Source organism: Scyliorhinus canicula, chromosome 8 (genome assembly GCF_902713615.1).
Source record: "Scyliorhinus canicula chromosome 8, sScyCan1.1, whole genome shotgun sequence".
Classification (NCBI taxonomy): Eukaryota; Metazoa; Chordata; class Chondrichthyes; order Carcharhiniformes; family Scyliorhinidae; genus Scyliorhinus; species Scyliorhinus canicula.
This window is the reverse complement of record NC_052153.1, coordinates 42895702-42920963: the sequence shown is the minus strand read 5'-3', so window position 1 is coordinate 42920963 and position 25262 is coordinate 42895702. Positions and strand designations below refer to the sequence as shown.

The 25262-nt window shown below is 43.3% G+C and overlaps 1 protein-coding gene across 1 annotated transcript in view; it reads right to left on the bottom strand.

Annotated features, from left to right (window-relative positions):
• Positions 1-934: 934 nt before the first annotated feature.
• The window catches only part of LOC119970200 (PC4 and SFRS1-interacting protein-like), a 57925-nt gene continuing 33597 nt past the window's right edge, over positions 935-25262 (bottom strand). The window contains exons 10-15 of the mRNA XM_038804449.1: positions 15195-15265; positions 12446-12516; positions 10746-10847; positions 5099-5330; positions 3557-3686; positions 935-1831 (exon numbers count right to left, since the gene is read on the bottom strand). Of these exons, the coding sequence (XP_038660377.1) occupies positions 1735-1831; positions 3557-3686; positions 5099-5330; positions 10746-10847; positions 12446-12516; positions 15195-15265 (703 nt within the window). The 3' untranslated portion in view covers positions 935-1734. The remainder of the gene's footprint in view (positions 1832-3556; positions 3687-5098; positions 5331-10745; positions 10848-12445; positions 12517-15194; positions 15266-25262) is intronic.

Below are 25262 nucleotides of genomic sequence, written 5' to 3'. Positions count from 1 at the left end.
CAATACTTTTACAGGACACAGGTTGGGCTTTCTCAGTATAAAACTATACTTGTGTGTGAGACTGTAACAACACATAGGATTTCAGGCCTATGTTTTTTTTCCCTTCATCTTTCATAGGATGTGGACATTGTTATAACCACTGCAATACTTTATCAAGCATAATCCAATGGAAGTTCACAGTCACCAATACCCTCCGAGGTCAGGGTACCTGAAGGAGGGCATTTCTGGAAAGGCCAGCATTGTCACCCATTCCCATCTGCCCTTGAGGTGGCAGCAGTGAGCCACCTTCTTGAACTGCTCCAGTCCATCTGGTGCAGGTACACATTGTTTTGGCTTTTCTAAAGCATTATGGTATAGCAGAGTCTGCAGTCACGGCAGATTTTCTTCCCTAAAGCACATTAGTGAACCACATTGGTTTAAAATGAGAATTGATCATAGTTTCAACTGCAGTGGTGGATTTGAACCCATGTCCCCCCCCCCCCACCGGGCATTAGCCTGGGCTTCCAGGTGTCTAGTTCAGTGACTCTGTGACATTACCGCTATGCATCGTCACCCCTAGACCCTTGATCACAACTGGAGTAGGGCAAGCTAGCTAACTTGCACCATGTAGTGAAAAGAAACCAACTAGTTTATGACACGGATCTTTGTGGGTCAACTAATGCTTCTAATGTCACCAAATTCTGATGTCTGGACCATTGTTACAACTGGTACAATAGATGGAGAACAATAAGATGGAACTCTCAGATATTTGTTAATGCAAACAGTACGGATGCATTTAGTGAAAGCTCGACAAGCAAATGAGGGACAACTTTACAGCATGTGTATTAAAAAACTAACAGAGCTCAAGTTCTTTGCACGGCTCTTGGGTACATTCACACCAGTCATCACATCGCAGCCTTTTTCTTAAAAAACAAGAAAGCGGAAGAAGGATCGATCACAGTGTTAACAAACCAAACATTTATTTTGGTGCCAAGTTTACAGCAAAGTTTTTAAGGCCTAAAGCCTTTCACGACAGACAGCAAAATGCAACACATCAGAAATGCTTCTGGGGCTCATCTGAAGTGGAAGCATTTGCTGTTACAAAGACATTAGTATAAAAAAATAAGCAATTTGGAGCTCTTTGTTTACGATAACCATTCAAATAACATCTTCACATTGAATCGTACAGGATGTCACAAAAAAAGAGCAACTATGCTGTTATGCAAAAACATAATGAAGATTTACTAAAACAAAGCAATGTTTTTAAAAAAAGGACTTAATAAAAAAACAGATGGGGGTTTCTTTACGACACTACCTGCAATTCAACATGCAGGAACAAAAACTAGTTTTCATTATTTGGCGTTAAAGCAGATTTGGCCTCAACAGGTTAATACAAAAAAAGGTTTACCATATCAACATAAGAACGCCACTGAATTACTATACACATCCAAAAATAAGGCAAAACCCATCACCCTCCAATCATTATATAAAACATTTTAAACAAAGGCAGGAAAAGAAACCAAACAAAAAATGTACACCTAGGCTTCGGCAGTTCTATGTGGTAAATACCAACATGTGCTTTTCTGTTGCTATGCTGCTTTTCTGGGAGGTTTGGGGGTATGGATATCCCGTGTTAAGTAGCAAGTTGTCTATAAATCAGAACAGTTTCAAAATAGGGAAACCAAAGCACTAACACCCCCTCCCTTGCTAGGAGCTACATTTTAAATTTGGTGACAATATTCAGGTTGGAGCTGCTCAGCTTTCAGCAGCTGGTCCTGTCTCCATCTGCCCAGCTTCAATATTGGCCGGTGGTTGTTTCGCCAACTGGGATGCATCAGATTGATGCAGTTCACTGAAGTAAAGAGAAAAGGTACCGAGTTACATGGATGCATTTTATTCCACTAAAATACCATTCATTCATTCCAGACTCAAAAAGGAGACCAGATTGTTATTTTCCTCACGCCCATCAGCTAAATTAGTGAAGACAGCACAAAGACAGCAGGGCTCCCGATCTGTGCTCGTCTCAACCAAGCTCCTGGGTTCAAGAAAATGAGCTCCCACTCAACTGCTGTACAGTAATTACTCTTCTCCCATCCGTCCGCTCGCAGAATTTTAGCAGTGACAGGATCTGGCTCAGCTGTTGCATTCCTTATACTGTACTCTGCAATCCCGCGTAGTTTAGTCCAGTGAATTGCAGGAGTTTACAACAGACAATCCTCTGGCACTCTCAGAAGGAGAATGAGAAGGAAAATGACAATTGGCCTGGTGTACTGGGAAATATTACAGTTTTCTGAAGAGGAGATAGAAATTGGGGAAAGGGGTGCAATGTAAAAGCATAAGTGAAAATACTTGTAATTATCTACAATAAAAAGTGCTCAGGGTGCATTTCCAGAAAGTAAAAGTTCCAACCTAATTGGTACGCATTCAATAAGGAGTTTGAATGCAATTCACTGGTTAAGGTTTAGGAATACATGAAGCCACAGAGGGCAGCCAGGTTTCTGGAACTACAATGCCATTCAATGCAAATTTGTATGGGGGTATAACATTCTTCACAAAAATAAGCTCTACTCCTATTTTTCATCAGTCATATTTCAGTAGATGTCAAGGGGGCACAAGAAAACAAAGTTACCCATGATACACAGTGGGTTAAGCCTTTGTATTTGTACTACAAAAAGGATCTGGATTTAAACTCAAATTGATAAGATTGCCTATGGAATTTTTGTGGCATGTTACTAAAGAGTCGCTATGTATTTATAGATTAGAAAAAGTCATAATAATACCATTGTTCAGATTTTATTCAAAGTAACACAAGTTTAGATTTGGTCACTTGAACCCTCTCTTTCTTTGAAACATTTGTTAAAACCTGCCGCTTTGACCAAGCCTTTCCTCAACCCTTCTTTGGCCTGGTGTCAAACCTATTACATTAAAGCTACTGTATAAATATCAATTATCAATAGTATCAGATTGAGAGATAAACAGAGCTGAAGCAGGCAGTTAATCTACAGCCATCCCCCAGAAGGAATGCACAGCCAACAGAGAGAGGGGTAGGCCTCAGCTCCCTTGGAGGAGCAGCAGCAGCAATTGAAAAATTAGCGTAGAATTGGGAAGCACATTCAACTTTTGCAGCATGCTTCTTACTTAGCATTGAAAGCATACACTTTCGTGCCAGCTAATGTTACGTCTGTGTTCATTGAAAACGTCGCTGTGTATCTCCTGGTGAAGGCGATTCTGTTGGGACGGAACTAAGGAGTGCCAGGAGCCTTGAGCTGTGCCTATCACTGCTCAGCACCAAAAGACCACATTCCCCTGACTGCAAAGTGCAAAAACAACGATCTTGGCATCTCTCCATTACAGCTTAACCAATTAGTGACACCTATCAGCCTTCACTCTGCCATCCTACCCATTGCCAATAGACAGTTGAGAGGTAACTACAAAATCCCCAGCATAGGCCATACCTACAAAACGCGGGAACGTAACTAACACAATCTAAATAATTGTGGCGAGCACATTCAAACTTAGGTCCTCGTAATGGATTGTATTCCACACCAAGCTTTAACTTTCACTTCAATGCACTGACCTGTTTTGAGGCGGCTGCACAGTGTCCGATTTATTCTTCTTTTCATCTCCAGACTTGTTCTCTGCTCGTTTCAAGATTTGGCCTTTCTCTGCATCCTGTGATGCAACTTCTCCATTCACCGTTTTAGTAGCTGATAGGAGGTAGGAAAGAGATTAGCTAGATTGCAGAAGGTGCATGCATTCATAGAATTTTTTTTAAAAAACAGGACAGAAGGCGGCCATTCAGCCCATCGAGTCTGCGCCGACTCTTGGAAAGAGTACCCTACCCAAGCCCACACCACCCTATCCCCATAACCCAGTAACCCCACTCAACCAACACTAAGGGCAATTTTGGACACTAGGGGCAATTTAGCATGGCCAATCCACCTAACCAGCACATTTTTGGACTGTGGGAGGAAACCGGAGCACCCGGAGGAAACCCACGCACACACGGGGAGAATGTACGTTACCCAAGCCAGGAATCGAACCTGCGACCCTGGAGCTGTGAAGAAACAGTGATAACCACTGTGCTACTGTGCCACCCTTAACAAGGGCTGAATATGTGGCACATGATACTTATTCCACACCATTAGCATTTCCAGGGACCTTAGTGCAGAAGCAAACATTAAAAAGCTCACTTCATACTGCAATAAACTACAGTTGTATAAAAGAATTCCGCCCCAATTTTCTACCCTCTCTTAGAGGTTTTGACTCTCGTCATTTGTTACATATGAACAAAGGCAGCAAGTGTCAACTGCAGGATACTTCACAAAGCCTCAACTTGTCCACACTCAAAACGTCTACACATCAGTCTTTCGATAACCAGGAAAAAGATCGTTGACTGATCATCTCCCCACCCACTGCAGCACAGCTTTAGCGTTTTCAACATCAGGACACTGATCAAACAGCAAGCTTCTGCATGTGCATCTGCATTTCGTAGCCGAGCGCCTAGGAGAGGCTGCAGGCTTTAAACAAGTGAAAACATTTCTCCAACATTATGTATTTGAAAGCACTGGGTGCTCGAGATATACAGTGTCTCAAGTTCAAAGCTTCCTTCTCCCTCCAGTCTCCTCTCCCCGTCAGCTCAACAAACATGATAAATAACACGTGGTACGTGAACACAACGGAAGGTGAACAAAGCTTGCTGCTCAGAATCTGTGGAGGTTCTTCCTCCGAGTCTGTCTTGTTTGGTGGCAAGGCTCCTATGGAGTTGGAGTGCTGAACTGCTAAGAGTGTGAATCCTAATTGGGTTACACAAGCTGGACAAGTTTAAAAACGTAGAGAACACTTGAGGCTTGCCCACTGGTTCCCCTGACAGGGTGCTTCAGGCAAATAATCTGTCTAAGAAAAAAAACATCTTTTGGTACCCAGAGACAAGGGGAGTTTGTAAGGATACACTGATCAGTCAAATATCTTGCTCTGGACAGAAGCAGTTGAAGAAATGGGTTGCCTCATGCCACAAGTCACAGGAGACTAATTTTTGCTGACCGTATTCAAGAGTACAGAACCCAGTGTGTTCAGTTAATTCACAAGTAGGCAAGGGAGGAGAAGGGGTGAACTTTACCAGTCAACTGTTCTTCCGAGTTTTCAACTTTGTTAGTTTCCAGTTGATCACTTTTCTTCTCTTGCTCTCGTGCTTTGACCGCTTCCTCATGCTGCCGCTGGTCAGCGAGTGACTTATTCAGCACTTGCGCAATCACAGAATCACCTTCACCAACCAAGAACATGGATTTGAATTTGTTGTAGATCATATCTGCCTTGAACATGATGTCTTGACTGGCTTTGTAGTTTCGCATCTGTCACGAGAGAAAACCAATAAAAACATAATCCCACACTACTGATCCCAAATAAACGTGGAACCGTCTAATTAAGACTTGGTTTTTCTCAGAACACACACACCATTTGAGGATATAAATCCTACAGCTCAGGTAACTACAACATCAAATACCAAAACCAACGGTAGCCCATGCTTCAGTTACAATGCCAAGAATAAGCAATCATTGTGTCTGTGTCACAATCTATGCAAAAAATCTCTTATGATTTCTGTAAAATCAGTCCAAACCCTGCTGCACTACAAGCTTTTAGCAGTGTTTTTGTGTAGTTTGAAGTCAGCTGCTGCACTACTCCACAAAACCTGCAGTCCCAGGGTATGGATATATCTGGAAGGCTGAGAGAGCAAAATCAATGAGCATAACTAGCACAGCTCCAGCACCAGTGCATGGGATGCTGCTATGAGACATTAATACTCTGCCGATATTCAAAGTGAAAGTCCAAGTGCAAAATTGACAAGGATAAGCATTATGGTCAGTCAGCTGGCTGAAATTACAATGCCATGACTGATAGGTTGCCACAGGCCAGAAATGGCAGTACAGACATGCAACCCCCATCCCTGGTAAGAGTCCTTTACCCCCAAGACCCTTGGGGGGCACTTCTTCTGTAGCCTGGCTGCAGCACACATGGGCAACGGACTTATCCCCTTGGGGTGCATGACGCCAGGCCAACTTCCGTCAAGAACTGCACTAAAGCCCGCGGGAGTTCCCACTTTGGGGGGGTGTATAGCAGGATGGTAAGCATCAGGGTTCAAGCCCGCTAATGATATTGAAAGAGGGGATCTGCATAATGATAGGTTTCCCGCCCGTTCCGGGTAGGAAGCTGTTTTGGCAGGGGCTGGAGACTTGCCAGGCTCCAATCGGTTTCTGGGCTGTCGCAGGATTTTATGCCCCATCGGGATTCCCAATCTTAGTGGGCGGGCTGGGGAAAAAGGCTATGTTGTTAGAGATATACAGATAATGGGCACTGTTTGATTAGCACTGAGAATGCTAAGAGGGCACATTCACAGCCCGGTGTCCTTGAAAAGGGAGCATGCAGTGTCCCCTGGGACACTCGAAGCCCTTGATGACCAGTGAGCACTATGGGGGCTGGAGTGTCTCATTAAGCCCCAAACAGGAATTTTTATTTGACTTCATACGGTTCCTTTAAAAAATTCTCTTTTGTCGCCATTTGTTTAATTTGATCGGAGTATAAAGAGCAGGGAGTGGAGTGCATTTTTAGCCCCCAAAGTGACATTGCAATTCAAATTGGTACGGATCATTTAAATCTTTATCTTTAGTTAGTTTCCCTTAGGGCAGGCATTTTCAAAGTCGGGGTCATGACCCACGGGTGGGTCAGGGAGCCGTGCGTCGCAGCGCTCCCGATTGCGCAAATTCGCGCGCAACAGCCGGTTTTAAACATGCTGGCTGTGAGCGGCTTTCAAAATGAAGGTCGTGACCATATTTTTAAAATGCGGGCGCACTGTGCATGCGTGCCCGCTCATCGGTGCGCATGCGCAGAACCACGGGATTCTGCAGTGCGCCCGCATTTTTTAAATATGGCCGCGGACGCCATTTTGAAGGCCACTCGCTGCAGGCATTATTAAAAAACGGCTGCTGCGCGCAAATGAGAATCAGAAGATTTAAAAAAAAATTCAATGTAATCTTCCTGCTTGAAGGGAGGCAGAGAGCAGGAAACGCCCCCCGAAGGTCGACATCACGTGTTTTGGGCGCAATCTGTGATTCCTCCATTTTGTCAGCAGCAAACAAGTAAATGAGGACCAAGCAGGCTTACCTCTCGCATTAAAGGTAACAGAAAATGGTAAGTTATGAATGTTGGCCGGTGTGGGTCGCGAAGGTTGGCCAGTTGGTAAAAATGCGTCCTCGGAAAAAAAGTTTGGAAAACACTGCCTTAAATACTGGTTTAAGTGTGTTTTTTTTAAAAAATTGGTTAATTTGTTAAATTTGTGTTACTGCTGCTCAAAGGAATATAAAAGGCCTGTATACGTGGGCAAGACATCAATACAATGGATTAGTATCCCAAAGCAGGCTTGAATCCTGGTAACTATGCTTCCCACGGTTCCTGATTTAAGAATGATTTACAGAATTCCCAAGCCAACACTGCAAAGGAGGAAAATCAAAGGTGGCTTGGCTTTACCGAACCTACAATACTACCACTGGGCAGCAACGGCAGAGAGAGTGAGGGGATGGGTACACGTACCCGGAGAGTGGGTACAGGTGGAAGAGGACTCCTGTAAAGGAACCACCCTCCGGGCCCTGGCTACAGCAGCACTCCCATCCTTCTCAACAAGATACACAATTAGCCCAGTGGTAGCGGCCACGCTGAGAACGTGGGCCCAATTGAGACAGCACTTTGGGCTAACTAAGATGTCCTCCATCTGCGGCAATCACAGATTCCCCTCAGCCATGCTCGATACCACCTTCAAAAGATGGAGGCAGGACGGGGGCACACTGATGGTCGGGGACTTTTACGTAGCACACAGACTGGCGACACTGGACGAACTGACGAGGAAGTGGAGACTACCGAAAGGACAGGAAATGAGACACCTTCAAATAAAACACTTCCTACGCAAGGAGACAGTAGGGTATCCCAGGGCTCCAGAAAGCACACTATTAGAGGACCAGATAGGCATAAGCAGCAACAAAAGGGGGACAACGTGGAAAAATATACGAAGAGTTACTGGACAGAGCTTGGACACCACTGGACGAGACCAGACGGAAATGGGAGGACGAACTGGGGACAGAGGTGGGGTGGGGACGCTGGAGGGAAGCACTGAACAGGGCCAACTCCACCTCCTCCGGCGCAAGGCTCAGCCTCATGCAGCTCAAAGTAGTGCATAGAGCTCACCTTTTTAAAAAATAAATTTAGAGTACCTAATTATTTTGTTTCCCCCAATTCAGGGGCAAATTAGTGTGGCCAGTCCACCCAACGTGTACAGCTTTTGGGTTGTGGGGGTGAAACCCACGCAGACAAGGGGAGAATGTGCACACACCACATGGACAATGACCCAGAGCCAGGATTTGAACCCGGGTCCTCAGCGCCGCAGTCCCAGTGCTAACCACTGTGCCACATGCCGCCCTGACCAGAACCCGAATGAGCAGCTTCTTCCCGGAGGTGGAGGACAAACGTGAATGGTGCCAAAGCGGCTTGGCCAACCACACCCACATGTTCTGGGCTTGTCCAGCTGCTGGGTTCTGGATACCTTCTCCGAGGCAATGTCCAAGGTTGTGGGGGTGAGGGTGAAGCCATGCCCAATTGTGGCAATCTTCGGGGTATCGGAGCAGCCAGAACTACACATGGGGAAGTGGGCCAACGCCATTGGTTTCGCTTCTCTAATCGCACGCCGGAGAATCCTGCTTGGCTGGCGATCGGCAGCACCACCCAGAGCTGCAGACTGGCTCGCTGACGTTTTGAAATTTCTCCACTTGGAGAAGATTAAATATGCCACCCGAGGGTCGGAGGAAGGCTTCCTAAATACATGGGGGCAGTTTGTCGGCCTGTTCCAAAACCTGGTCGAGGCCAGAAATGAGGAGTAAGATAGGAAAATGGGAGAGAGAGAGAGGAAGAAAAAGAGGGAAGTAAAAGAGGGAAGACAAGGGGAAAACAAAGATAGAGGGGGAACCAAGGGAATGTGCAACCTGGAAAAGGGGGAGGGGGGAAGAAGAGAGAGAGAAAAGGCTGGATTGCCACAAAAAGGGGAAGAGGTGTGGGGAGATGGGACAAAACAAACCCAGCCGAAGTCGACCGGGGGGGGGGGGGGGGGAGAAAGGGAAGACACAAGGGGCCTTGAAGGGACCACATGCTGAGCCAGAGGCTGACGAGATATACACAAAGTAAATTGAGGGAAGGACAGAATAAACCTCTCTGTACAATAAAATAATTTAACGCGGTAAAAAAATGTATATATACATAAATGTGGAAAATGGCAATAAAAAGATTTTTTTTAAAAGAATGATTTACAGAATTCACTATCAATTAATCGGACTAAAAATAAATCTATGAAGACTATGACTGGGATGTTAGAAGGCAGAGAGAGTAATGCTGCATCCTTTGAATAAACTTAATATCAAAGAAAACAAATCTGTGTCTTGTTTAGCTTTCCCCCCCATCTGGTTAAGAGCCACTCACAGAAATCACCCCACTGTCACCTCAATTTCCCATCCCGAAAATCATCCTGATGTGTCTACCCGCAGGTTCTCTATATACTTTGGTGTCTTCCTTCCCAAGAAAAGAAATGGGCCCAGAACTGACACATGGAGTGTACACATTCCGACCCTACCCTAATCCAAGCCTCACTTTTTATAAAAATTGCAACTCTTTTCTCGTCTGCCAACTTCCTATCTGTACCGTGATGTATTCCTCTTAAATCCCAGAAATCCAAATGTGTAGAAACACAAATAATAGGTACAGTAGTCCATTCAGCCCTTCGAGCCTGCACCACCATTCAATATGATCATGGCTGATCATGCAATTTCAGTATCCCACTCCATACCCGTTGATCCCTTTATGCGCAAGGGCCACTCCCAGCTCCCTCTTGAATATATCCAACGAACTGGCCCCAACAGTTTCCTATGGTAGAGAATTCCACAACTCCACATCTCAGAAGAGAGAAATTCTTCCTTCTCTCAGTCCTTATTCCAAGGCTGTGACCCACTAATCCATGACATTCCCAACAGCGGGAACATTCTTCTTGCATCTAGCCTGTCCAGCTCCCACCAGAATTTTATATATTTTATGAGATGCCCTCTCATTCTTCTAAACTCCACCGAGTATAAGCCCAGTCAATCCAGTTTCAAGCACAGGAAGGAGGCTCCTGAAAGTCTCTGGGCGGGATTTTCCACTGGCGGGATTCTCCGTTTTGCCAGCGCATGGGGATTTCCTGACAGGAAAATGGGAAACCCCATTGACCGGCCGGCATAACGGCGAATCCTGCCAGCGGGTCGAGGCAGAAAAGTGGCACAGCGGAGAATCCAGCCCCATATATGCAACTACTACATTCTTGGTCTATTCCATTAGTTACTTATTTAAAATTTGACAAACACGATTTGCCTCCAATGAATCTGGCTGCCCTCACTTCTAAATACTTGCTAATTTTGTCACAAGTTATGGATACAAAGAATGCCTGTTTGAGGGGAGGGGGTATTGCACAGAGGGAAGCAATCCAAGTAATTCCTTCTCTTACTTGTTATACAGTGATGACTACTGAAAAGTGCAGAAGCAGATAGATGTCAGGTAAAGATTCCAGTTAACTAATCCACCAACATTCAGTGTCCAACCTCACAGCACTTTCAGAAGAGGGGCAAATGGAAAAGATAGGCAGAGCAGCAGAGTAAAATAGGGCCAGTGAGAAAAGTCAGCTCTAAATTCTAACCACATCTAACCTTCTTAAGTGTTGCAATCAGTTCGCTGTGTTTCTGCAGATGCTGTGGAGTAACTTGAAGCGCAGCAAGTTCATCCAAGGCCTCAACACATTTCTTCACATCCTAAAGGAACAGAAGTTTATGGGAAAGCACAATATCAGTTTTGTATTTGCAGTTATTGCAATACAATTCCTAAACACAACAATTAAAAACAAAACCTAGATTTGTCATTTGGTTTAAACCTGGGATGGTATCCTTAAGTTGAACAGTACAATTTATAGGGCTGGAACAACATTATAATTAGATGAAATCCTAACTCTTATGTCAGTAGCAATGTGTTGTTGTATCATCTGCAGTATGACTGGCACCTGGTTTCAGAACACTGGTGCAAACTGCCAGTGCCAACATCATGTCACATTTATAAAACTGCATAAAGTATAATGCTTTATACATGTAACACTGGAGCCTCTATTGACCACACTGCCATAATTTGCATTCACAATATCTGTGGAGACCAACACCTTAATGCTCATTTTTGTAGCAAGACTTAATTTTGTTGATGGATTTAATGAACCCAATAGGATTTACAATATGCCTAGAGCCATGTGGCACAGACCATTCACTCCATCTGGTCCACGGCAGCTCTGTAGAGCAATCCAGTCAGTACCATTCCTCTGACTAGTCCCAAAGTTCCGCAGGTTTATTTTCCTGACTGCACAAAGTTAGGTAGGAAAGCAAATTGTGAAGAGGACATAAGGAGGCTAACAAAGGCGCATGGATAGGTTAAGTGAATTGGCAAAAATCTGGCAATTAGAATATGAGGAAAAATGTGATATTGTCCATTTTGGCAGAAGAATAAAACAGAACCTCATTATCTAAATGGTGAGAGATTGCAAAGCTCAGGTGCAGAAGGATCTGGGTGTCCTAATGCATGAATCTTAAAAGGCTAATACACGGGGACAGCAAGGTATTAGGAAAGCAAATAGAATGTTATAATTTGTATGGGGAATGGATTACAAAAATAGGGAGGTTATGCTTCAGGCGTACAGGGCATTTGTGAGACCACATCTGGAGTATCGTGTACAATGTTGGTCTTCTTATTTAAGGAAGGATGTAAATGCGTTAGAAGCAGTTCAGAGAAGGTTTACTAGACTAATACCAAGAATGGGGGGTTTGTCTTATGAGGAAAGGTTAGGTTTGTATGCTCTAGAGAGTTTAGAAGAGTAGGAGGCGACACGATCAAAAACTTTTAAGATCCTGAAGGGTCTTGACAGAGTGGATGTGGAGCGAAGTTTCCTCTTGTCAGAGAATCTAGAACTTGGGGTCACTGTTTAAAAATAATAGGGTGCGCATTTAAAATGGAAATGAAGATAATTATTTCCTCTCAGAGAGTTGTCAGTCTCTGGAACTCTTCCTCAAAAGGCAGTGGACGCAGTCTTTGAATATTTTTAAGGCAGAACCAGATAAGATTCTTCATTAATAATAGGATGAAAGTTTAGGCAGGAATGTGGGGTTGAAGTTCCAATCAGATAAACCATGGTCTTATTGAATGGCAGAGCAGGCTCGAGAGGCCTGTTCATGCTCCTAATTCATATGTTCGTAATATAGACAATTGGCATAGTTCTATTATTCTTAAATGGAACTTACAGATTGTTCTCTTCATCATAAACTACAGAGTTAGGAGTTGAATCAGTTTTGTATTCAAATTACTCAGTACTCACAGGTTTGTCGATCTTCAGTGATAACTTAATTTCACTGTGCAATTTTTGAAGTCTCAGTTCCATTGACATTTCTGTGAACCAAGGAGAAAGAAAGTCAGATTTTATGAAATAAAATCCACTTAACCGTTTTGCGCCAGGGAAGTACTGATTTGGAAACTAGGGTGCTGAATCTTCATAAAGGAAACTATGAAGATATGAGGCGTGAGTTGGCCTTGATAGATTGGGGAGAGTTAAAGGGATGACACTGTATAGACAATGGCAAACATTTAAGGAACGCACGGAGGAACTACGGCAACTGTTCATTCCTGTCTGGCACAAAAGTAAAATGGGAAGAGGGCCAATCCATGGCTTACAAAGGAAATTAGAAATATTATCCGATCCAAGGAAGAAGCATTCAGATTGGCCCAGAAAAATAATAGGTTTGAGGGTTGGGAGCAGTTTAGAATTCAGCAAAGAAGGATCAAGGGATTGATTAAGAAGGGTAAAATACAGTATGAAAGCAAGCTTGCAGGGAACATAAAGACCGACACTAAGTGTTTCTATAGATATGGGAAGAGAAAGAGATTGATAAAGAGAAATGTAAGCCCCCTACAGACAGAAACAGGGGAATGCATTATAAGGGACAAAGAAATGGCTGAGCAATTGAATATTTTGGCTCTGTCTTCACAAAAGAGAGCACAAATCGGATACCCGAAATGTTGGAAAATGCAAGATTTAGTTAGAGGGTAGAATTGAGGGAGATCAATATTAGTAGAGAAATGGTGCTGGGGAAATTGATGGGATTGAAGGCTCATAAATCCTCAGGGCCTGAAAATCTACATCGCAGAGTACCTAAGGAGGTGGCTCTGGAAATAGTGGGTGCATTGGTGGTCATCTTCCAGGACTCTTATAGACTCTGGAGCAGTCCCTGCAGATTAGAGGGTAGCTAATGTAACTACACTATTCAAAAGGGAAGGTGGAGAGAAAACAGAATTATAGACCGTCGATAGTGGGGAAAACTATTAGGTGAATTGGGCATTCTGAATTCTCCCTCTGTGAACCCAAACAGGCGCCGGAATGTGGCGACTAGGGGATTTTCACAGTACCTTCATTGCAGTGTTAATGTAAGCCTACTTGTGAAAATAAAGATTATTATATCAAGGATTTTAGAGTGGAGCATTTAGAAAACAGTGGCAGGGTCAGACACAGTCAGTATGGAGGGGAAATCATGCTTGACAAATCTATTGGAATTCTTTGAAGAGGTAACTAGAAGAGTTGACAAGGGGGAGCCAGTCAGTGTGTATATTTGGACTTTCAGAAAGTGTTTGACAAAGTCCCGCATAAGAGAATATCGTGCAAGATTAAAGCGCATGGGATTGGGGAAGTGCATTGAGATGGATAGAAAACTGGTTGGCAGAAAGGAAACAAAGGGTAGGAATTAACGGGTCCATTTCAAATTGGCAGGCAGCAACTAGTCGGATGTCACAGGGTCGGTGCTGGAACCCCAGCCATTCACAGTATATATATTAATGATTTGGACGAGGGAACAAAACGTAACATCTCAGTTTGCAGATGATGCCAAATTGAGTGGGAGGAAAAACTGTGACGAGGATGCAGAGATCCTTCAGCACGATCTGGACAGGTTGGGTGACTGGGCAAATCAATGGCAGATGCAGTATAATTTGGATGAGTGTGAGGTTAATCACTTTGAAAGCTAAAACAGGAAGACAGATTACTATCTGAGCGATTGTAAATTGGGAGAGGGGAGTGTGCAGTGGGACCTGGATGACCTTGTGCACCAGTCGCTGAAGATAAGCATGCAGGTGCAGCAAGCAGTAAAGGCAGCAAACGATAAGTTTGCTTTCATTGCGAGAGGTTTCAGGTACAAGAGCAGGGATGTGTTGTTGCGATTATACAGGGCTTTGGTGAGGCCACACCTAGAATAGTGTGTGCAGTTTTGGTATCCTTTTCTGAGGAAGGGTGTTCTTGCTCTCGAGGGTGTGCAACGAAGGTTTACCAGGCTGATTCGTATGAAGAGATTGGCTAGTTTAAGGTTGTTTTTGCTGGAGTTCAGATGAATGAGGGAGGGGGGGGGGGGGGAATCTCATACAGCCTTATAAAATCTAACAGGACTAGATAGGGTGGATACAGGGAGGGTGCTCCCGATGGTGGGTGTGTCCAGAACCAGGGGTCACAGTTGAATGATTCGGGGTAGACCATTTAGGACAGAGATGAGGAGACATTTCTTCACCCAAAGAATGGTGAGCCTGTGGAATTCATTACCACAGGAAGTAAAGGCTAAGATTTGAATACACTCAAGAGCGGCTAGATATAGCACTTGGGACAAATGGGATCAAGGGTTATGGGGACAAAGCAGGAATAGGCCATTGAGTTGGATGATCAGCCATGGTCGTGATAAATGGCAGAGTAGGTTCGAAGAGCCAAATGGCTTCCTCCTGGTCCTATCTTCTATGTTTCTGTGACCCGGGTTTGATTCCCGGCTTGGGTCACTGTCTGTGCGGAATCTGCACGTTCTCCCAGTGTCTGCGTGGGTTTGCTCCGGGTGCTCCGGTTTCCTCCCACAAGTCCCGAGAGAAGTTGGGTGAATTGGACATTCTGAATTCTCCCCCAGTGTACCTGAACAGGTGCCGGAGTGTGGCGACTAGGGGATTTCCACAGTAACTTCATTGCAGTGTTAATGTAAGCCTACTTGTGACATTAATAAATATTATTATTATAATAATGGTGCATTAAACAGGCAGATCGATACCTCTCTTTTTCTCTATTTTCTTGAAATTGAGTTTTTCTTCTTTCTTTCCTTCTTTCTCCTCTTTGGTTTGCCTAGGTGGAAGAATAAATCTGAATTTTAACGGATGAACTGCACCTGCACGATTTCTCATAACTGAATAAAGAGAAACAAATTCTGCAACCAAGTTCAGAACTTTGCATGCAATAGCATAATTATTTCCAAGTACATCGGGACTCCAAACGTTTCAAGCAAGTGTATCATTTAGAACATTGTTGATCTATAAATACTTCACAAATCATTATGAACCAGCCAACAAGCTGGCAACCTCATGAGTTATTAAGGTGCCAGTTTTCTCTGAAAACTTTGCATTAAGGCCCATATAATGAATGCTCAATGCAAAATTGATTTGATTTATTATTGTCACATGTATTAGTATAGTGAAAAGTATTGTTTCTTGAATGCTATACAGACAACGCATACCATACACAGGGAAGGAAGGAGACTGCAGAATGTAATGTTACAGTCGTAGCTAGGGTGTAGAGAAAAGATCAACTTAATACGAGGTAGCTTGCATACAGAATCATAAAAGGGAAAATCTTAAATCCTTCGCAATAAGTTGAAAATCATTGCTCAAATCAAGGAAGGCACTATGCAAACATTCATCTTACAAAAGAATGTGGATTGCTGAATCAATGATTTGTGGATGGCTCAAAGGTCCAGAGAAGTTGCAATAGGTGTTGGAGATGGATGAAGATTGTCAAGCAAGATGGAAAAGTCCGAAATACAGCATACCTCTTGACAAGGTGATATACACATGCGTCACGCAGCAGAGAACCATTGGGAAATCCCATATCTAGACCTGTTATTCAAGCTCAGGTCAAGAGGTTTTGCCAACAAATGAATGGAAATCCCAATGCCCAGTAGACTTTGGAGCCAGAAAAGGATAGTTAGCAAGATGCAAGAGCCAGTGCAGTATTTTGCAAGTTTATAAAAGGAGAACAATGGTCTGCGGAGATTTCCTGCCTCTACTACCTCCCAGGCAGTACATTCCAGACTTCCACCACCCTTTGGGTGAAAAGGGTTTTCCTCAAATCCCTTCTGAACCTCACCTTAAAATTATGCCCTCTCATTATTGGCCCTTCAACTAAGGGGCACAACAGCTTCCTGTTATATTCCTTGCCTTTTCCTCCAAGATAGCCAGATATGTAGAGTTGACAAAGAATATAAAAATAAGAAGTTTGAATCAAAATGAATTAATTTTACACGACTAAACAAAATTAAGTTTGCACACTCTACTGAGTTACAGATACTAAACTAATGACACTGAATCTGTAGTCCACCAATCAATATTCTATCTAACTATTAAACTACACTATGTCTTGACCTCGTGCTCTATCGCTCCAATCTCACTGCTTTCATTATGTTCACTTCAGCTTCTCCCAGAATTCCTAGAGATGCTGTCTTATATACAGTGAATTAGTAATGCCATCTACTGTTTGATTTTCACATAGTTTCAGATGTAAAGAGAATTTAGTGCAGAAGGAGGCCATTCGGCCCACCGAGTCTGCACTGGCCCTTGGAAAGAGCATCCTACCCAAGCCCACACCTCCACCACATCCCACCTTTTTGGACACGAAGGGCAATTTTAGCATGGCCAATCCACCTAACCTGCACATCTTTGGACTGTGGGAGGAAACCGGAGCAACCAGAGGAAACCCACGCAGACACGGGGAGAACGTGCAGACTCCGCACGGTCAGTGACCCAAGCCAGGTATCGAACCTAGGACCTGGAGCTGTGAAGCAACTGTGCTAATCACGGTGCTACCGTGCTGCTCTTTACTACACCGGTACTATACATATTACACCCCCACTTTTAAAAAAAAAGACATTTCTATACGACTAAAAGAAAAAAAATATATAACACTGTTACAGAATACATGATATATATATATATATATTTAAATTAACAGGCGAGTAAGAAAAAATATTAATCAAACAGTTCATTTGTGAGTCTTCACAAGTTAAGTCTGTTCGGTTTCCTTCTTATTCTGGGTGATCTTCTCAACCCAGTAAGTGGAATGTCAGAAGTCTTGAACGTTTTCTGGAAGTCTTATGGTATCTTGGAAGATGTTAATATAGTATGAAATAAACCTTAATTCATTTGAAGATCAGGAAAGATCGTACTGGGAGATCGAATTTTCATAAGTGCTCTTCAATTTCTTCGAACAATTGAACCTTAATTTGTGTGAATGGTGTATGAGCGTGATTCTGCTTGACGAATACCTTAGCAATAGTAGACCATCCTCCAGCGGGAATACGAATCGATCACCTCGATTCAGTGGTTCCAGTGGTGTTGCATGTTGATTGTAGTATTTCTCCTGAATGCTTTGTAGATGTTGCATTTTTAAAAAATGACTGGCTGAAGATCTGGATCAAGAAGTCTAATGCATGGAAGAGTTGTTCTCAATGCTCTGTTCATCAATAGTTGAGCATGAGAGAAACCAGTTGCAAGAGGAGTTGCTCTATAATTAAGTAAAGCTAGGTTCACGTCAGAATCAGAATCAAGAGATTTTTTGAAAAGTTGTTTCATGATGTGAACCCCTTTTTCAACTTTTCCACTTGGATAGAGAGAACTTGAATATGAGCAAAATTATATGCTTCAGCAAATTCGGTCCATTCATAACTATCAAAACAAGGTCCGTTATCTGTCATGACGTTGCACAGTAAGAATTCTTACAACACCAGGTTAAAGTCCAACAGGTTTGTTTCAAACATAACTTTCGTAGCACTGCTCCTTCCTCAGGTGACTTTGCACGGTATCCCATGTCTAGCAAAAATTTAGTTGCTAGACATGATCACGGATTTAGCAGTTAAGTCAGTTTGATAACTTCAGGATAGTTTGAGAAATAATCAATGATTAGAATATAATCACGAACATAAAAGTGAAATAAGTCGATTCCAACCTTTGACCATGGAGTCTTTTCAAGATTATGTGGTAGAAGTGTTTCTTTGGATTGAGTCGATTGGTTGCATGTTTCACACTCAAGAATCAGGTTAGTGATGTCCTCGTTGATGCCTGGCCAATATACTGCCCGTCTCGCTCTTCTTTCGCATTTCTCTATCTCTAGACGACCTTCATGTATTATTTGTAGTATCACATGTCTAAGTGTCAAAGGAATCACTATGCGATCGAGACAGAGTAAAAAACCATCAACAACTGGGAGTTCAACTTGAATGTTTCTGTATTTGGAAGAGTGTCCTTTGGGCCAACCATTGTTCAAATGGTTAATGACAAGTTGCAACATTGGATCTTTGTTGGTCTCATCGCTGTTGAGTTTAAGTTTGACATCTGACGCAGGCAAGGTTTCAGCTCGAAGCTGTACTTGAGCTTCAATGTGCTGAATGGTGGTCGTTCTTTTGAGTTGACAGAATGAGATAATGCATCAGCAATTATTAAACCTTTGCCTGAAGTGTAGACAAGTTGAAAATCGTATCGTCGTTACTTCATAAGAATATGCTGTAATCTCAGAACCACATCATCAGTCCATGAAAATGTAGTAGATTTCTTGGCGAGATGTCGCAAAGCTATAGTTCTGGAAGAGAAGTTTGGAATGAACTTTCTAAGGAAATTTACAATGCCTAGGAATATCAACACTGCTTTCTTGTCCTCTGGGACTGTCATCTTCTGTATGGCAGCAATCCTGTCTCGTTAGGTTGCACACCACGTTCCGAAATTTGATCTCCCAGGAACTTTAAAGTTGAGATACCAGAATCGCATTTGGCTCTTGTTTAGTTTTAAAACGAAATTTGTGTATACATTGGAAGACTTGTAGTCTTATAGACTTGTAGACTTATGCTCTTCACGTTAGGTGACCAGACGATGATATCATCCATGAAAATGAAAAGTAGGCTTCAATGAAGTTACTGTGAAAAGCCCCTAGTCGCCACATTCCGGCACCTGTCCGGGGAGGCTGGTACGGGAATCGAACCGTGCTGCTGGCCTGCTTTAAAAGCCAGCGATTTAGCCCAGTGAGCTAAACCAGCCCCATGTAAACTCGTACTCCATCAATACCTTCAGTCATTTGTTCCATCGCACGATGAAATATCCCCGATGCTGAAATAATACCAAGTGGCATTCTGTTGAAACAGTATCGACCAAACGGTGTGTTGAACGTATGCAATTTCTTGCTTGTGCCATCTAACTGCCTTTGCCAAAATCCTCTGGAGGCATCCAGATTAGAGAAAATGTTTGCATTTGCCATTTCACTGGTGACCTCTTCAAGCTTGGGTATTGGATAATGTTCATGCTTTATATTTTTATTTAGATCTATGCACATTCTTAATTCTCCAGATGGTTTCTGGAAGCACACCATTCAACTGACCCAATCATTTTGGAGATTTTGCCAAGTTTTTGCACACTTGCATGTTCTTGCTTTAATCTTTCACAAAGCAGGGCAGGAACTCTTCGAGGAGGGTGTACCACTGATTTGGCATCTGGTTTCAATTGTATATTATATTGAAAAGGAAGAGTACCCACGCCTTCAAAGACATGAGGAAATCTATCACGAATTCCTCAAATATCTTCCTGAACAGGTGTATTATGGCCCAGGGTTTAGAAACCTCCAAAGTATACCATGGAGTTCACCTGACCCACAACTTTAAATATATTTTGGTTTTGGGAGCACAGGGCGCGCTTTTCAGGTATGGTGATGGAACAGTGAACTAAAAGTATTTTTAAACAAAAACAATGTTTATTCTATGAATCCAGTTAATATTTTATAAACACACAGTAAACAGTTTATCAACTACCAACCCCCCAAAAGATACAGTACTCTATAGATAACCCTTAATAACCTCCCAAACAACATCCATAAGTTAAACCCTTTTAAAATAAAGACAGCAGGTTTAAATTCTCTACAGAAACAGGTATTACTTTGAAATCATCAAGTGATTTGCAGACATTCTTTAGATTGCAGAGAGCGATCAGAACATCTTCTTGCTGTGACAGCTCTCCAACTGAAAAATAAACTAAATACACTGCAGCTTCCAGTTCAAAACAAAAGTAAAAGCCAGACAGACAGCCCAGCTGCACCCACACACTAACATCACTGCAGCAATTTGATAAACATCCATTTCTTAAAGGTACACCCACCTGACAGGTGAAAGAGGTGTACTTGTGCTATAAATCCTTTGAACTAGGTGAAGATCCTGACAGGCTTGTGCACCTGAGAGAGAGAAGATCCATTGGATTAAACAATCTCAAATCGTAAGGAGGTAACGGTGTTGTGATTTGTCACAAGATAGCATGATCCCAATCACACAATTGACAATCTGTTTTCTGTATTTTAGGAGGTTGACTAAATTGCAAAAGGTCATTTGTATTGATCAAGTTCGCGGAAGCTCGTGTGTCCAGCTTGAAAATGATTTCAGAACTATTTATTTGAAGCGGTGTGTTCCATTCGGATTCCGTGTTACTAGATTGTACTGTTTGAGGAGGAGACATCTACAGTAGCATCAAATTTTTCAATTATGCCGGGGGAAAAAAGGAATCTTCTAAGCAATAAACATCAAGATCATTGTCAGAGTGACCACTTTTAAAAGTTTCTCCAGTTGTGTCTACACTTATGTTTCTGTGTCTTCGGTAGATTTGCAGATTTAAATTGTGCTGCTTTAAGTGAAGTTCTGCATTGCACAGCAAAGTGGTTGAGTTTGCAACATTTTGAGCACGTTTTTCCAAGTGTAGAACATTTTTTACGTGGGTGGGTGTGTCCGCAGCGTCCACACGTCATGACATTTGTTTTGTCACGCACACGCGCAGTGTCTTCGGCATGTGCAGATCGGCCTTCTTCCATCTCTCGTCTTTTGGTGAAGGTCGGGAATGTGCATGCGCAACATAGCTGCCGTCCGAACGCCGCATTTTCCTGAACTGCAACACAGCTCCAACGCAGTTGGTCTAGAGGCACGTTTTCGCGCACTTTTCTTTTTTCAGAATCTCAGAATACTGACTTTTATACAATTCATGCGCTCAACACATTTCAATAGCATTTTCGAGCTTCAGATCTTTTTGTCTTAGCAAATGTTCTCCGAGCTTTTCATCTACGATTCCAAAGACAATCTGATCTTTGCATAGTCAGATAATATGCAGAAATTACATGTTTGAGCTTTAAATCTGTTATGAAGCATTCAATGGATTCCCCATCTTTTTGCATCCTTTTCTTAAAGATAAACCTTTCATATGTTTGATTTATTTGAGTCTTGCTGTGTAGATCAAATTTCTCTATGACAACATTATATTTCGTTTTATCTTCATCTGTTGCGAATTGAAAGTACTTATACAGTTCTATGGCTTGTGGACCAGCCATCGTTAAGGATAATGCTAGTTTCAGATTATCACTCGCATTGTCTAAATCAGATGCAGACAGATGTAGCTGAAACTATGGTTTAAAAACTTTCCAGTTTACATCTAGTTTACTAGATATTGTGAGCTGTCGTAGAGATTGAACTTTCTCCGAGTTCAGAATGCTCTGTGTTTTACAGTAGCAGGTCTGTAAGCAGTCTGTTCTTCGAAGTCTGAGTCGTGTCCTAGTTTTTTTTTTGTTAGACAGATTCTAATTAATCTATCTGAATAACTTCAGCAGTAACCTGGTACCATGTTATATTCCTTACCTTTTCCTCCTAAATAGCAAGATATGCAGTGTTGACAAAGAACATAAAAATAAGAAGTTTGAATCAAATCAAATTTATTTTACACTAAACTAAATAAAGTTTGCTCACACTACTGAGTTACAGATACTAAACTAATGATACTCAATCTGTAGTACAGCAATTAATATTCTATCTAACTGTTAAACTACACTAGGACTTGACCTCGTGCTATATCACTACATTCAATTCTCACTCTGCTCTCATGTTCTCTTCAGCTTCTCCCAGAATTCCTAGAGATGCTGTCGTATATACAGTGAATTAGTAATGCCATCTAGTGTTTGATTTACAGTTTCAGGTGTTAACCCTTTACTACAGTGGTACTGTACATATCATTACACTTCCCATCTATCCTGTCCATGCCCCTCAATCTCATACAACTCAAAAATGCCCTGAGCCTTCAACACAAAGCTATCCAACCTCTCTTCATAGCTCAAATGCTCCACCCCAGGCAACATCCTGGTGAATCTCCACTACACCCTTTCCAGTGCAATCACATCATTCCAATCGTGAGGCAACCCGAGCTGCACACAGTACTCCAGCTGTGGTCTCACCAAACATTTTAACAGCTCCAACATATCCTCCTCCCTGCTCTTGGGCGGCACGGTGAAGCAGTGGTTAGCATTGCTGCCTCATGTCGCCGAGGACCTGGGTTCAATCCTGGCCGGGTCACTGTTCATATAGAATTTGCACATTCTCCCCGTTCCTGCGTGAGTCTCACCCCACAACCCAAAGATGTGCAGGATAGATGGATTGGTCACACAAAATTGTCCCTTAATTGGGAACTCTAAATTTATAAAAAAAATAATTTAAAAAAAATAACCTCCCTGCTCTTAAGAATCTGTGCCATGACTGATAAAGGCAAGTGTTCCGTCATGGATCTGAGGACAAGCATCTCAAGATCCTCCGAGCTTCCTAGTGTCCTTCCGTGGTTGCCCTTGATCGGACTGCCCTCTGCAATGGGCTAGCAATAGTTAACTACAATTAAGAGTTGCTCTGGGCCTGGAGTCACATCCAGGCCAGAGTGGTTAAGGACATTAGTGGATCAGATGGGTTTTCACAACAAACAATGATAGCCGTCATGTCACATTAATGAAACTAGATTTATATTCCAGATTTATTAATTTCATTCAAATTCCACCAACTGCTCTGGTGCATCTCCCAAGATCATCAGCCTGGGACTCTGGATTGCGAGTCCAGTGGCATTGGCACATTACCGTCTCCCCAACATTAATAGCAGTAGAGAACAGCAGACAGTAAGGAAGACAGGACAACTAGTCTGAAGAAATCAATATGAAAAAAAGAGAATCTACAAGCCTGGGAAAGAACATTAATCGGCTATGTCAAAAACTCCTGGAAACATGCCCTGGTGCTACATTTCAGACAGGTGATGGATTTTGAAGGCTTCACAGTGCCAGGGGTCCAGGTTCGACTTCCGGTTTAGATCGCTGTCTGCGCGAAGTCTGCATGTTCTCCCTGGGCCTGCGTGAATTTCTTCCGGGTGCTCCGGGCTCCTCCCACAAGTCCCAAAAGTCGTGCTTGTTAGGTGAATTGGACATTCTGAATTCTCCCTCAAGAGTACCCAAACAAGTGCTGGAGTGTGGCGACTCGGGGATTTCACAGTAACTTCATTGTAGTGTTAAGCCTACTTGTGATACTAGTAAAAATTATTACTTGAAAGCAAGAGGAGTTTTTAAAAACAATGTTTTCATTTATGACAGGCAAGTCTAACATCATACGGTTCAATTGTAGTTACATTACTCATAACTGAGATTAGATAATTAACACCCTTTTTCTATACATGTGGTTGAAATTTACATTACTGTTACCAAACAAAAAAAGACAGCAAAAAAGAAAAACATTTGGCAAAAGAGCTAAGCTAATGTGGGTAAGGCCCGAACTGCCCCTTTGTGGTCAGAGGCGATGGATACTGAGCGAGTGCCGCACCCCAGGATGGAGCGAAACCAGAGATGAGCTCTGGCACAGCTGTTACACCCTATGTATGGCAGCATTGTGCTGCCATGCATGGGCCCCTCATGACCCTCTATATTCTGCAGCTTTCTCCTTCTCCTTGCGTGGTATGGGTGTTCCCTCCTCCCCATTCCCCGCCCCCTCCTCCGTTCCCTATATCCCACCTCAGCTTGTTTCTCCCTCCACCCCCACTTCCGTTTCCTCCTCCCCCTCTAGCTGCTGGTCATGAATCGGTGTTTGGAGAGGCTGGTGAATTGTTTCCTCGTGTGGTGGAAACCATCCTCCGATTCCCTGATGGCATATTTTAATTTTTGTAATTTTAGAAACTCCTCTAGGTCGGATAGCTAGTCTGAGACCTTGGGTGAGGCTCCGACCTCCATCCAAGCAGGAATCTCCGCCGGGCAATCAGGGAGGCGAATGCCAGGGCACTGGCCCCCCTCCCCACAAAGAGCTTTGGATGCTCCGATATCCCAAAGACCGTCACTAACAGGCATTGCTCATTCTTCACTCCAACCACTCTGGACATGGCCTCAAAGAAGGCGGTCCAGGACTGGGTGAGTTTGAGGCAGGACAATAACATGTGGGTGTGGTTGTCAGATCCCCGACACTGCTCGCACTTCTCCTCCACCTCCAGGAAGAACCCGTTCATCGTTGTCGTGGTTAACTGCTCCTTATGCACCATCTTTAGCTGTGTTAAGCTCAGCCCTGCACATGTGGAGGTGGAGTCCTCCCTGTGCAGAGCTTTGATCCAGTCCTCCCCCAACTCCATGCCAAGTTCGTTCCCCCATCTCTTTTGCATCTCGTCCAGTGGAGCCCTAACCTTTTCGAACAGTCACCCGTATATATCTGTCCCCTAGCAAGAGTCCGGCACTAGCAATCTGTCCAGTAGGGTGTTTGGCGCTGTGAATGCTACTTTTGTATTAAACAAAATGGCCACCCCCTTCTCCCTGGAGTCGAAGCATGCCTGATAAGTCTGTCCCATCAGCTTTTCCTTACTCTCGGCCGGTCCTTCCCTCTTAGATGTGTCTCCTGCAAAAAGATTACATCAACCCTCAGGCTCTTAAGATGGGTGAAGACTATCTTTTCACTGATCTGTTGAGTCCCCTCACGTTCCAGGTGACTATTCTCATTTTTTGGGGATGGGGGGGGGGGGCGTTTCTGTCACATCCCTCCTATGGGGTCCGCCATACTTACCTTGTGGAAGTGCCCCTGCACATCGGGGTTTCCCTTTTGTTCGTGGACCATCACCGTCTTCTTTCCAACCATCTCCAACCTGTTGCAACCAGCATTCCTCCTCCTCCTCCCCTCCCCCCTCTGCCCATGTGGTCCCCCCATCCCTTGTCTCTCACCCGTTCCCCCCTGGATTGCTGCTTCCCCCCCCCTGCCAGGCACTCCTTCCCTCCTGGGATTTGTATT